The 13990-nt window shown below is 45.5% G+C and overlaps 1 protein-coding gene across 2 annotated transcripts in view; it reads right to left on the bottom strand.

Moving 5' to 3' along the window:
- SPATA20 (spermatogenesis associated 20) overlaps window positions 1–13990 on the bottom strand; it is a 2241715-nt gene that overhangs the window by 521143 nt on the left and 1706582 nt on the right. For both annotated transcript variants that reach the window (XM_069654894.1, XM_069654895.1), the window contains one exon: window positions 5281–5489. In XM_069654894.1, coding sequence (XP_069510995.1) covers window positions 5281–5489 — 209 coding nt within the window. The remainder of the gene's footprint in view (window positions 1–5280; window positions 5490–13990) is intronic.

Genomic DNA, 13990 nt, shown 5'->3' with positions numbered 1-13990 from the left:
TCCAGAAGATTTGCCTTCACTTCTGCGCCCAGGTGTCCAGTCTCTCTCTCTCTCTCTCTGTCAGGAGGGAGAGATGGCAAGGTGGATGTATTTAAATATGCAGTTGTGGCCTGTTCTACCAAGCTCTCAAGGGAGGCATAGGTGGACAGAAAAGCCAGATCCGAGGGAGCAGGGAGGTGTTCCTTCACTAGCTATGTCAACTGCAGGTGTAGAGGTGATCACCTCTCACACCTCGAGCACCGGAGCTTCAACAACTACGTTGAACGATAGCAGAGTCTCCTTTATGGGTCCTTGGTCCAGGATGTCCATCAATTAAAACTGGGCCTTTGGCCTGGGAAGGGCCGATAACCCCAGGTCATCAGCAATTGGTCATTAACCTCTGGATAGATGCCTGGGGTTTTTCCAGAGTGGGGGCTGGTAGGATATCCCGCTCAGGGGAGGTTTCAAGACTGCTAGCGTTCTGAAGGTCTGAGGCCAGTTCTTGGATTTCCTCCCCTTGCCTATTTAATTCATCTGGGAAGTCCCTATCCTCTATGAGGCCCAATGGTTTCTGTACAAAAGGGTATTGGTTTGCATTCCTCCTCACAAATTTGGATCATTTTAGACATGAATGATCCATAGTCTGCATAGTCCATAAGGCTTTCTGGGGCCGGGGCCCATATTATCTACAACGCTCTGTTCCTAAATACTCTCCCTCCAGAGCCCTTTGCCCGGCCTCCTCCAACTCTCTGCGGGTGAGCCGTTTTGCCAAACAGATTTGGGGATGAATCCTTATCCTCTGCAGGTGCCTCCCTCTGGAACAGCCTACCTACCTCTCTCTGTCTTGAGCCCGACCTCCTTAAGTATGGAAACTCCTCAAGACATTCCTCTTCTCTTCCTCTTTCTCTCTCCCTCTCCCTTGCTAACCTCCTCTCTTCTCTCCTGCTTCCATCCCTCGTCCTCTTCCCCCAATCTGCTCAGTCAGCTGACTGCTATCCTGGTGCAACCCCACAGCCTCACAGGTCCCAGGCTCCCCCGCCATTCCTGCACTTGCCTCCGGGCCTCCGCACTCTGCCTGGCATTACTGTACTCGGAATACGTTCCACAAGCGTGACACCCACTCAGCACTTAACCCTGGCCCCTGCTGAACTGTGCACACTTGTCCTCCTCCCCGTCCCTCGCACTTCTGTCTGTGCTCTTGCAAGTCCTCCTCTATCTCCCCTCCCTAGTTGGTTATGCCTACATGCATAGGCGCACTGAAGACCAACCTTTTTTGGCTTGAAGGTCTCCTGCCCCACTTTTTCCCCACCTCTTTGCTACGCACCTATACTAGTAGAAAGGCCTCAGCCTAGTATGCTAGTTATTGCTGTTAGATCCTTCGGAATCTTCACAGCCTAAGAATGACAATGTGTATTCCCTTGTTCCCTTTGTACCTTGAAGCGCTTTGAAGCACTTCCCTTGCGTATACGCTCTTTACAAAAAAACAATTACAATAAACAATTACAATTACAAAATGGCCTCATCGGAAGAAGGTCGTACTCCAGAGGGGCTCTGGCACTCTTGATGCTAATGATGTAAAAGATGCGTGGGGGAGTGGTGCCTAAACGCCTGAAGACGATGCCTGATGGTGCCTGGGGACATCGTCGCCCCTAGTGTTCAGGCCCGAGCTCGTAGGCATGCAGGAATGTTCCCCTGTGGGTACTGTGACGATTCACAGGATCTCGTCACTTCTCCCAAGGAGGGAGCCCTTCCCGATGAGGCTGGGTATGTGAGACCGGTACCCAACAGCCCCCCCCTTGGGGTGGTGAAATGCGGGACCTCACAGGGAGAGACTCCCCACCTGGGGATAAGGACTCCTGTCTCATGAAGGACCTCCCTAAACCCGCTACTCCAGACGCCATCACCATGGTAAAGCTGTCTAACATCCAACCTGACAGTGCTTCTGTTGTTGTTGTAAAGTTTTCTATCACCTTCAAGATCTGGGTTGACTGCAACGAGGACGAGACAAGGAAACAAGCAGAGTAACAACAGACTGTATTACTAAGAGACTGTGACAAGGAGGCCCCAAGGAGGCATGAGGATTGCATTAAGAACACCAAGGAAAGACGTTGCATTTACGCTGGATCGGGCCCAGCTATATAACGTAAAGACTGAGGAAGCACTAGGGTTGTGAGTTGTGAGGAAGCAGGAACAGCTGTGATAGAAGCCAGCATCCATCCTGTGAAGCCTGGGAATTTCGAACCTGTGGCATCCAAAGTCCTGGAAGACAGTCAGTCTTAGGGAAAGAAACAGAGAGGAGCAACGCTGCTGAAGTGGGAAAATCCAGTGGTGGCGTGACCATCAAGAGGTGGACAGCGCTGTCCCTTACAACGCAGAGACTGCTGAGGAAAGGGCTTTGCAGAGTCGCAGCGACTGAAAAGAAGCAGCAGATGAGCAAGCTGGGAAAGTGTGCACAAGCAACACTGACCTGAGAGCCCGGGAAGAACCGGTCACAATCCCCAGTCAAGGTAAAAGTAACATGAGTTCTTGACAAGCCGGGTGGAATCCGGGGATGTACAAGAGTCACGTCTTCTTCGTGAGTAATCTCCCTTGTCACAATAGTGATACACAAACAACCAAGAGTCAAGCATTCCTCAGGAGTGAACTCCCTCGTCACGCTAGTGATATCCAGAGAAGCAAGTACCAAGTCTCCTTGGGTGTAATCTCCCTCATCCCAATAGTGACACCCAGCAAACCAAGAGTCAAGGACGTCACGGGAGGAATCACCTGTGTTATAATAGTAATCTATAAAACAGCCAAAGTACAGAGCGCATCGGGAGTGAACGCACTTGTCACAGTGGTGACAACAAAGGTAGAAAAAGCCAAAAGTGCCTCAGGAGTGAACTACCACGTTACAGTGGTGAACCTTATTGGCCTGGAAAATGTCTATTAAGTCGAGACCTGTCTGGGAGCAAGCTCTCCAACAATCAAGAGTAGACACTGGGCCCAGGAAGCCTTGACAGTATATGGAACGTAAGAAGAAGAGTTGATAACATTTTGAGGAAGTGCCCCAAGGACCCCTGGGAGGAAGTCAAGAGACTTTTAAAAACTTGTGTAAAAGACTGTAACAGAACAGCCTTCAAGATTCCTCCAATTAGACCATGAGAAGGGAGTAATTCTCCTGGTCATATTGGTAAATCAAATCCTATTGCAAAAGTCAAGAGACTGTAAAAGAACAGCCTTCAAGATTCCTACAGCTAGAACAAGGGAAGGGAGTCATTCTCCTGGTCATTTTGGTAAAATAGACCCTATTGCAAAAGACTGCTGTTAACCCAGCCAAAGACTGAATTATTACACCAGGAGAAGTGAGTCATTCTCCTGGTATTCTTGTCAAGAGCGTGTTGAATCCTTTAGTTTATTTATCATAGTGGCAGGAATAGGGTAGTTTGCTTGAACAGAGGAAGCATTTTAGTTTTGACATACTTCCTGATGACGAGCACCCTAGCTATTATTTGTTTAGGTTAAGATAACCGTATAAAAATGGGGAAAGAAAGGTTATTTTTCCTTTTGCTGATAAGTCTATAGGCAAAATGTCATCCCATGATTGGCCACCTCCTCACTCCACCCCGCCACAATACCCTGTCAGCTTGGGTCAACGTAGGGGGTCCCATTGGAGCCAGTGGTGCCAACAACGCTAAACCCAAAACCATCGGCACCAGGGCCTTGTGAAGATGTCAAGCATCTTCAAGCTGAGGTTTTGCCATTTCTACAGGGTGGAGGATTGGGTGAGAAATGGCACCTGTGGCACTGCTTCCAAGGAGTCTCTGGAACGATAACTCCTCTTCCTCGAGGACGAAGAAGAATGATGCTTCGAAGTACTGAACGTGGAACGAGACCTTATGGGATGCTTCTTCTTGCCAATTCTTGCAGGAGGCCTTTCTTCCGAGAGGCGCACCACTCTGCAGGACTTCGACCGCGTGCCCTATCTCGACTCATTGGGGAGGCAGATGAAGATTTTTTCCATCCTTTACCATTTGACCTTGGGGTGCATAGATTGGCATGATCCACAATCGTTACCTTTGTGCTTCTCCTTCAAAATGTATAAACAGATCCACTGAGGACAGCCGAAATCTACTCATGGGTTGAAATCAAAGGCTTTAGCAGGATTGGGCATTTCTACTCCTCAAAACGAAGTAGCAGGTTCCTAAAGCAAAAAAAAGAACTGAGATCACGGGGCGTGGCACCTTGATGTATACTGGCCCCAATGTCATGTCTGGCACAGGAAGTGCAGAGGCGCCTGGCAGAGCGATGCAGAGCGACGCTACACACTCTGGTGGCGGAAAAGTTCCCGGGGATCAGCTCTGCTAGAGATAGGATTATCATAGATAAGGAATCTGTGGGAAGAAGGAATACATTAGAATGCTACTTATTCTTAAAAGTTCTTAAATGTTAATGGACAAACACACTTTGTACACATCTAACTAGGCCTCATAGCTTCTAGGCACTTAGATGGTAAGAAATGGAGTAAAAAATAGAATTCAGACTTCTCCTTGCTTATAAACTGGTATATAAAAACACATGAATCATATTATGTCTAGCATGTAGCTGGAGGAGAATATCAGGAGAAGGAAGGAATAAAACAGCAGGAAAAGGATGGGAAGCAGGAGAACTGCAGCACTAGAGCTACTAGATAGATCATGCAGGAAGGGAAAACGGACAAAAAATTGACAAGCATTGTCCAAGGCAGGGGGTAGGGAGGTGTCCCACATAAGACATTTTTGTACCCACAGTGGGAGGATGAATGAGCACATGGCATAGTGTCCAGGTTGGCCAGGACAAGAATAAGAGCAAAAAGGAGGTATCGAAGGTAGGGTCAGGACCCTGTGAAAGGCATGTGATAAGGCCTTTACAAACTTCACTGTGGAAACTGGGGCCAACAAACACGGTTGGCACCCTCTACTAGAAAAAAGCAAAGCTTCAGCTGTTCCTACGTCTAGTGGCAGAGGCCGAGCGACCTCTACAGAATCTACAGGAACAATTATAGCAGAGAAAAGTCACTTTTGGGAGAAAATATGTCAGAGTGAGTGCTGGCAAAATACACAGAATTCCAGGAAGCTAAAGGAGTAAAACATTTTATACTGGTGCAAATCTTGAGAAAGGACTGTGCTTACATTTTTCTTAGCTCGAGATTTGCCCAGAGAGGAGTTCTTTGTGTTTAATAAAATGTGCACGTTTCTGTGTAGGGACTCTTTTGTGGGCCCCCTCCACTACATGACAATGCAAACATACCTGGTGTCAACTTGCAATATACTGCTTACTCACCCTCCTTCAGCCGCAAGATGACTGAGGGGTCGCTGGTATCGCTGGTAAAATACCCAAAGTCTGTGGAGTCCCAGAATAGTTGATCCTGTTTCTCCTGTAGCTGGATAGCCCATTGTAGCCAGAGCTGGTCCAGAGACGCTTCATAAAGGTCAAAGAGGGCCCGAATGACATAGGCATAATCAGACAAGAAGCCATGGATGGGCACAGGGCTGAAGAGGTAGGAGAATATAAGCATTAGAGATTAAGAAGTAGATCAGAAACAGCACAGGGAATGGACAGTGCATGGCCAAATGTACATATTTTCCATGTACACACTAGACATTGCATTTAGAAGTTAAGTCGTTCTGTCTGATTTTTAACTGACACCTCCCTGAAAACGGACACAAGACACCCAACACTACACAGTATGAGCAAAGCATATACATTTTCTCCTCCTAATGCATCACATTTATATAATGGTTTTAAGACAGGGACTGATGGATTTCTAGTACTGTCATTTTCACTTTTCTTTAGTTGCACGTTTTGTTTGTTTATGTAGAACAGTCAGGTCTCTCTGAACTGGTTGAATACCCATTCATGACATTACTGAGAAGAGTTGGTTGCGCTGCAGGGAATGGCATCTTTTCCCCTTTCTTAGATTAATGCTAAGTGAGTCTGATGTCAGCACTTAAACATTACGTTTGGACATTGCTTTTCGTTGTTTGAGGTTAATGGAGACCGATGCTGCCTCAAGGACCAACCGGCTTTCATCATCTAATAATTACTTTTAGGAAGGGGGAATGGAATTATAGGTGACAAGCAGGGCATGTAAATAACCCAATAGTTATTATTATTATTATTAGGGTATTTTTTGAGTTCCTATACCCCAAGAGTGTATGTCAGAGCCAACACATGGAAAGGGCTCTGAAAGTGGTAAAGAGTACAAATTGTGTGAGTTGAAATAGGAATGGCTAGAATCTTTACACAATCTAAGCTCCAACAACACTATCCTGCCTCTAGCAAACATAGGCAGACCAATAATTGGGCTATAATTAGTCTCACCGATAATTAGCACAAGCCAACCTCTAGACTAGAATTCCTCAGTATTAATGGAGGGGGGTGTCAAAGGTTCACAATCAAAACTGCAATAAAGTTAAGCAATGTAAAACATAATGAAGTACAGCATGAACAAACAATAAGTACTACTGTAATCCTAGTCCATTACCCTCTTTCCGGGGCAGGGTGACGGGACTGGAGTATTTTTGCACCGCAAAACCAACTTTTTGGGTCTCATTATTATAACGTAAGAGCAGGCCCCTGCTCTCTCAACTGAAAACGATTTATGCAAAATACTGCAAGTTTTCTCTGGTACCGCTGTTAGATTTTTTTACTCTCAAAATTGAAAGTGTATTGTTGTAGTCTTTGGATATCTGTATTTGTGATATCAGCATATTCTTAGACCGTCTGCAAGGAACATTGTTAAAATCAGCTATGCACTTTCCTATGTCTGTACCCAACTGTATAATTAGACATTGGAAATGGAGACAGTTGTATAACTATGCAAGAATTTGTTTCCCATCTACCAATAGTCTTTATGTTGATCTAAAAGCTAATCTTAAATTATCCAATAATCTTTCTCTTACTCAATATCAGTGAAGAATGCAGATAATACTGACTGATCTAAATATCACAGTTAATGATTTGTATCTCAGACCAGGGCACACTAATAAAAAACGTTTTGAGTATAATTGGTGTACTACTCTCGAACAAATGAAGACGTACAAAATGTATATTGAATATTCTGCTCGAATCAAAAAACGTGTTCCTAGATACAACTACATTGACTCTTTTCCCTGTAACCACTTTAGAAAGGCTTACATGCGGTTTAAGTTCAATCTATACTATACCCGTGAAAGGACTAAATACTGGAACAAACCAAAAGATGCTATAATCAATGAAAAATGTCGTTTTCCATTGTGCACAGAATCAAATGAGACTTTGAAACATTTAATTCTATATTGTCCTTATTTTAATATCAAGAGAACTAATATGTTGATGAAATTTGTAAACATTGAGTATGAAGATTGCCTTAACTCATTATGGGCAAGAATGATGCAAGGTAATTATAAGCCTCTAACATATGTTCTAGTTTCCTTTTGTAAACATATAGAAAAAGAGCTAGTACTCCATGTTTCCAATTGATACCACATTTGTGCCACCTGATTTCTCTTGTTTTAAGAACACTTGTTTTATGAATATCTGTTTGCTGAAGATTTGGTTTAATTCTGATATGTTGTAAATTATAATTTGTAAAGGTTCTACTTTTGTTTTGAACCATGGACAAATAAAAAATTAAATAAAAAAAAGAAAAAATATTTCCCATAAAATTTAAAGCATGCAAGGGCGTGCTCGGAGTGCCCACCCATGCTGACTTCTCCAACTGGCCTCGCCCATCAGTCCATTGCACACTTGTCTGCTACTGCTAACTAACCAGTTTACGAGGGACAGAGGTTGGGATGTGTTGAAGAAAGGGGACTATGGACTAGGAGTACAGAAGTCACTACAGGGAGAAGCTGTTTTTTATTCCATCCTCTTTTCTCAATACTGATGGGAGAGTTAATAGCAAGGAAAAGGTCAGGAAGGAGGAATCAAGAATGATTTGCAAATAGGTTCCACAGGACTGCTTGATCAAAGCTAGCATCAGTTCTGGATCTAATATCTAAACAATAGTGCCAGCAAAGGGCTGAGGGATTGGATCATGTGGCACCCTCACTGATCACATTCCAGCTCTCCTGACATCAAGGGACTGAAGATCCATGTCCGCAGGGGATTAAGGGTAAGGAAAGAAGAAGGAAAGACCCACCTACTCATTAATATGGAAAGATGAAACCACCTTAGGAAGAAAAGCCAATTAGGTTCTAAGAACCACTTTGTCCTTGTGAAAAATAGTTTATGGCTTGGAAGCAGAAAAGACCTGAATCTCACTAACTTTCTGAACAGATGTAAGAGCCACAAATAGGACAACCTTCCAGGAAAGAAACTTAACGCCATAGAAGCCAATGTATGAAGGTGTTTTTAGGACCAGGGGCGCTAAGACAATGATATGGTTGCATATGGGGTGATGCCTTTTAACATGAGTGTTAAGCCTCATCAGCCCTTTCAAATGTCTACAAACTAGTTTTGAAGAGGAAAGAGAGGCATCTTGTGTTGCTGCAAGTACCCATAGCCGCTAAGTAAGAGCTGTAGGATTCCACTGAGATATGCGAGGACACAAGATGGGACAAAATAAAGACAGCATGTCATTGAGTGAGAAAGTCAGAGGGTTAATGCAGCTCTCCAGAGGTCAGTGACAGAATCTGACTTATTTGCTCCTGTACTAAAAATGAATAGAAGCTTTTCCAGCCACCTGAATAACCTTCATGTTTCAGCAGATAGGCCCAGATGTCCTAAGGCCAATTGCTCAGAAGCAGAGCTGCTAAGTTCAGCAATCGATGGGAGGGATGGAGAACTTTGCCCTTTTGCTGATGGAAGAGGTTGCGATGAACCGGTCGCGGAACTGGGCCCTCCTTGCAGGCCTTCATGAGGTCAGGGAACCAAATGTGAGCTGGCCACAGCAGAGCTACCAGGATGAGCATCGAATTCCTGGAGCTGGCGAACTTCACAAGAACCATGGGAAGAAGAGGAAATAGAAGAAATGTGTAGCAGGACATTGAGTCACAAGGAATCAACAATGCACTGCCCAAGGAATTCTGACTGATGCCACCCGAGAGGGATACATTGTGCATATGCGGTTGTTTGTTGTCACAAATAGGCCCACCTAGGGGTCAAACCAGCATAGAAAGATAGGCTTGACATATGAATGCTTGATTTCCCATTCTTGCCTCGAAGTTAGTCTACTCAGAATGATTCCATGTTGAGAACTCCTGGAAGAGAAATGGCTTTGAGGAACGTGCTGTGGTTGATAACCACTTCCCAAAATCACAATGTCTGGTGACAGAGGAAGAGATCGGGTTCCCCCCTGTTCAGATGGAACACACATGTAGAACTGTCCATCTGAATGGCGACCGATTTCTCCTCAGGAATCGGCAAAAATGCATTTGGGGAACTGAAAATGGCCTGCAACTCCAGAAGATTGATGTGAAGGAGTTTCTTCTGGGGGACCACAGATGAGGCAGATCCCTCAAGGCACTCCCCCATCCAAAGGGGGATTGATTCGTAGTTATGCATTTCACGAGAGAGAGCTCCAGGAAAAGTACTCCCGGAGTCTGGTTGAGATGGCCATACTCCCCTCCTCCACTATAGGTTATGAGATAAGGATGTAGGCATCTTGATATGGTCCAACTGCCTCTCAGTGGACCTGGTCCAGGAATCTGCTAGGTGCCATTACATGCATCTCACTTTCAGACGAGCTAGTTGAACACAAAGCATGCACCTGCCATAAGGTCCATACTGTCCACAAGCCTCTGGAAGCACCAGGCTGAGGTCTGTTTGATCTGTAAATGTGCCACAGTGTGTGCCATGTCCCTAAGCCTCTGATGGGAAAGAACTTTGCAGCCTCAGAATCTCATACGAAAACAGAGAAAGGTGAGTTTCTGTGTTGGAATCTGAGTGATCGGTCTGATGGAGGAGACGAATTGCATTCCTCATCAACAGCTTGTGACCTCCCACAGGAGTTGATTAGAACCCATCTGAAAGACAGAAGGTGGAAGAGAGGGAATAGAGAGGCGATACCCCTTTGAGATGATAAAAGCGATTGAAGGGTCTTGGCAGATGGCTTGCCAATGATGTAGCTGAAGAAGGAGTCTGCAGCCGACTGGTCTTGGATGGGCCTGGTACTTCCAGTCATTGCTTCTTTGATTCCGGGGTAGATGGAGAAGAGGGTCCAACGAAGCATCAACCAGAGATTTAGTGTTCTGTGTGGAGGGCTTTCTCTTTTTTAAGGTCGTGTCTGTGGAGTAATAGAAAATGTCTTCTCCATCAAAAGGGAGACATAAGGTCCTCTCCTGCATCTTCAGGGTGAACACGGTTGATTGCATCTAGACGGCACTGCCCATATCAGATCCCAAGGCACGGGCTCAACCTGTGGTGTTGATGTGATGGACCAAGGCTTCTAACAGGTCCTGGGTGATTATCATTGCCTCTGAAAATCCAGAATTGAAAGCTTGTTGCTTCTCTGGAGGAAGGAAAACCCGGATATCATTGAGCACCTTCTGCAAATTCTAATTAGCAACGACGAAGAAGGCATCTCCCTTGGCGTGACTAAACTATAATGATGCATTATTGTAGACCTTAAACGCACACGACTCAAGTAACTTATCCTCCTTGTTAATCAATAAGGCTGATGATGAGGGGACATTAGAAGAAGCGGTCTTGGCATAGAGAGGGTTAGAAGTTAGATACAGCTTTTCTGATAGTAGAAGCCTGCAACGGGCATTGAGCCTCCTGTTGGCAGTTTGCAAGGAGTCACCTTTCAACCATATCTTGTTTGCTTTGGACAAAACATAATTTTGTGTTGTTAGCCTAGAAGGGCATGATGGCCGCAAGCCCAAAACCCCTCAGAGGATTCCCTCCTCCTGCTGTCGTTCGTTCAGAGTGGGGGCTTCAAAGAACTGTGCAAGGCTGAACATTCTCTCATGGAAGGCCTTTGCAGAATGCAGTATGTCGTCATATGTGTCACTGGAAGAATCTTCGTCATAAAGGTCAAGCCTGACAGGATCCTGAAAGCTGAATGCATCAGACTGCTTGAAAGGAGCAGATGAGACAGGGGCTGTAATGTGCGGAACCGGAAGGACTTTAATCGCCTGAGGAGGCTGAACTGGAGCCAGCTGAGGCCTGAAAGAGTTTTTACATCTACTGGAACTGTAGGTGGTGCTACAGATATAGTTGGAACTGCATGAAAATGAACATGTGGATAGAGCTGCTTGATAAGGCCACTAAAGTAATCAGCCATGAACTTACATCTCAAAGGTGTTTGGAACCTGTCAAAATATCTCTATTCCTGGGCTGCTTGTGACGGACAGGAGGAAGTGGATCATGTAGTGTTCCACAGTGCTGTAGCTGACGAAGCAGATGCCGGAGGTGTCCATGATGCAGTGGCTGGAATCCAGTATGGCCGCTTGTTTTGAAGAGACCAAGATGTTGAGGGAGCTGAAGAGCAGGCTGGATGGGGTTTGTGCCAGTCAACAGACTGGCAGTCCGAGCTAGGGAGGAAGGCCCAGCGAGGCAGTGTTTGCGGCAGGTGCACTATAGATTCAGGTCCTCTGCAAGTGGGTCTTCTGGCATACTTACTTGGGGACAAGCTAGCTGAGGATCATGGATCTGCTTCGCAGGAACCTTTACCATCCAAAGTTCTTGTTGGAATTTTGCTAAATGGCTCTCTGGATGTGCCTGAGCCCTAGTGTGCCATTTTCTTTCCATCAGCCATTGTGCGTGTTAGGCAGAATTATATGCAGTACCCTTTGGGAACACCACACACAATTAAGACTACAAGTGACAGCACAAATTCACCTTTTGTACAAGCCTGTACTACACAGTTAAAGTGGTAGCGATGGCTGCAGAGGCGTTGCTAGGGGGGGCTAAAGGGGCTATAGCCCCTGGTCTTTTGGTTGTAGCCCCGGATAAAATCTCAGGAGCTACAGCCAAAAGGCTAGCTAGCTCCCAGTCCCGACAGTTCCGACATTACCTTAGCCCCGGGTCTTTCCCAGACCTAGCAACACCCCTGGATGGCTGAGCAGCCAGACTTATCTCAAGAGTAAGTGAGCAGTATCAAATAGTTACACAAAGGAGAGCAATTACTATGATTCAAACAAACACTGACTCAAGGTTTCCAAGTAAAAGAATATACATTTATTTACTCTTTAGTTATATAACATTTCACTAAGGTAAGCAGTTTTAAAAATCACAATCTTAATACACCACACCACTCACAATAAGTTCCAGACAAGTTACGCTCACAAAATGAAGTGGGAGCAAAATGGCACTCCAGCAAGTTAAAAGGGAGGGAAAGACAAAGTTAATAGAAATCGAACCACACCAACAGGTAATTACTCAGGGCAATTAAGCCAGAGGAACTACAGTGATAGAATCAGGTAGAAAGGCTTAGGGCCAAAGTCAATAGGTCAAAAATCTTTTGCTCAAGATCACACAGTTTAGGGTAGTTCGCGGTAAAGTTCGTGCCACGGGTTCCGGACAAGGTTGGTTGGCAAAAAAGTTAGTTCAAAGAGAAGAGAAGGACAAGCCCTCGGATTGGAGAAAGATTTCAAACACTTTCACCGCGGTTGAACGAAACGAACAACCGGATTTGCACAGTACCTTAAAACGGAGAAGAAGCTGTAGCTGAGGCGGATGTTCCTGGTAGTTCCTGCAGGCTCACGGTTCCTGAAGCGTCTGTCCGACTGACAAGAAGTAGGAAGACTGGAGGGTCCTGCACTACCCAGGGAAGAAACCAGCAGCAGAGCGAAACGACGAATAAAAGGTGCGCTCCTTAAAACCCAAGCAGGGTGCGACCTTCCTGGCTATCCGTCCCACTGTAGCTCTGTACAGCGAATTCAACCAGATGAGGGGTCCTGGCTTGAAGTTTGGGCAAACTGGTTGGTCCCACCAGCTCATGGGAAGAGGTTTCCTGGAGGATCTTCTCTGTCGTCGGATTCTGAAGATTCGGACCTGCAGCAGGACTTCACCAGGCGGTTCAGTCGTTGTAGGGGTCCTCCTCTGTCAGTTCCTCGTTGGTTCTTTCGTTCCAGTGGCGACTCTGTCTTTCCAGTCCCAGAGACCTGCTTTTTAAGCAGTGTTCCCCATTCACACAGCCTGGCTGTCAATCACACAGCAGGGTGGTTGTCCTGGCAAGGACAGTCACCCAGCCAATCAAACATGAGTACGACTTGGGTTACCAAGGGAACCCCTGGCAGGGGTCCTAAGACCCCTCCCTCACATCCTGCCTACCCAGACTTTCAGGTGCCTTAAGGAGGGCTTCTGTGCAGAAGCCAGCGAAAAGACGGCGAACAAAGGGACCAAACCTGGTTTGGCGCATAGAGTAAATCACAAGAAAGACTTTAACAAAAAGAATAAACCCAGCCGGAGCCGAAATAAAATATATTTGGTCAAGCAGGTTTATGTTCGAGGCTAATAAAATAGCCTAAAACAATACCATGGCTATTTAAGATAACCGCGGTTTTGAAAATAGGGTATTTACCATTGTCACCAGCCAAGTCTTTATGAAAAGGGAGCGAAACAGTGCTCCAAGAGAAACAGTCAAAAAGGGGTAAGAATTAACCTTTTCCAATACTCCATGTAAGATGGGGTCTACTGGGTCTGTTATTTAAAGAGACTACATAAAGTTAATGGCAACTTTACATGTTTTTGGGAGACAGTAGTCAGTCCCAGAAAAATTGAGTCAGTGGGAAGTCTAAAAGACCACCCTGTGTCACTGCACTGAAGGTGCTGTGTAACCCACATAAAAATGATGCTCATGGAGTAGGTGAGGCTCCAGAGCCCAAGATCACACAATTGGTAAAAATACACACAGCAAAGCACATGTAAAATTGGGAAAAAAGCTAAGACTCTTACCATGTGAAAAAAATAAACCCTAGAAATCCAGCAAAGCTGCTGAGGGGCTCATTAGGTAATGGAAATTAACCATTTATGAGAATTCTCCCTAACAGTGTGCTAAAGTATTCATTCTGTGGTGACGGGAACACGTAGGCCTTTCCCTGCCAGCGTGGATCCCTTTGAC

Source organism: Ambystoma mexicanum, chromosome 3q (assembly GCF_040938575.1).
Source record: "Ambystoma mexicanum isolate Mex_15411 chromosome 3q, UKY_AmexF1_1, whole genome shotgun sequence".
NCBI classification, from domain to species: Eukaryota; Metazoa; Chordata; class Amphibia; order Caudata; family Ambystomatidae; genus Ambystoma; species Ambystoma mexicanum.
The sequence above is the reverse complement of the archived record's forward strand: the minus strand, read 5'-3'. Positions and strand labels throughout refer to the sequence as shown.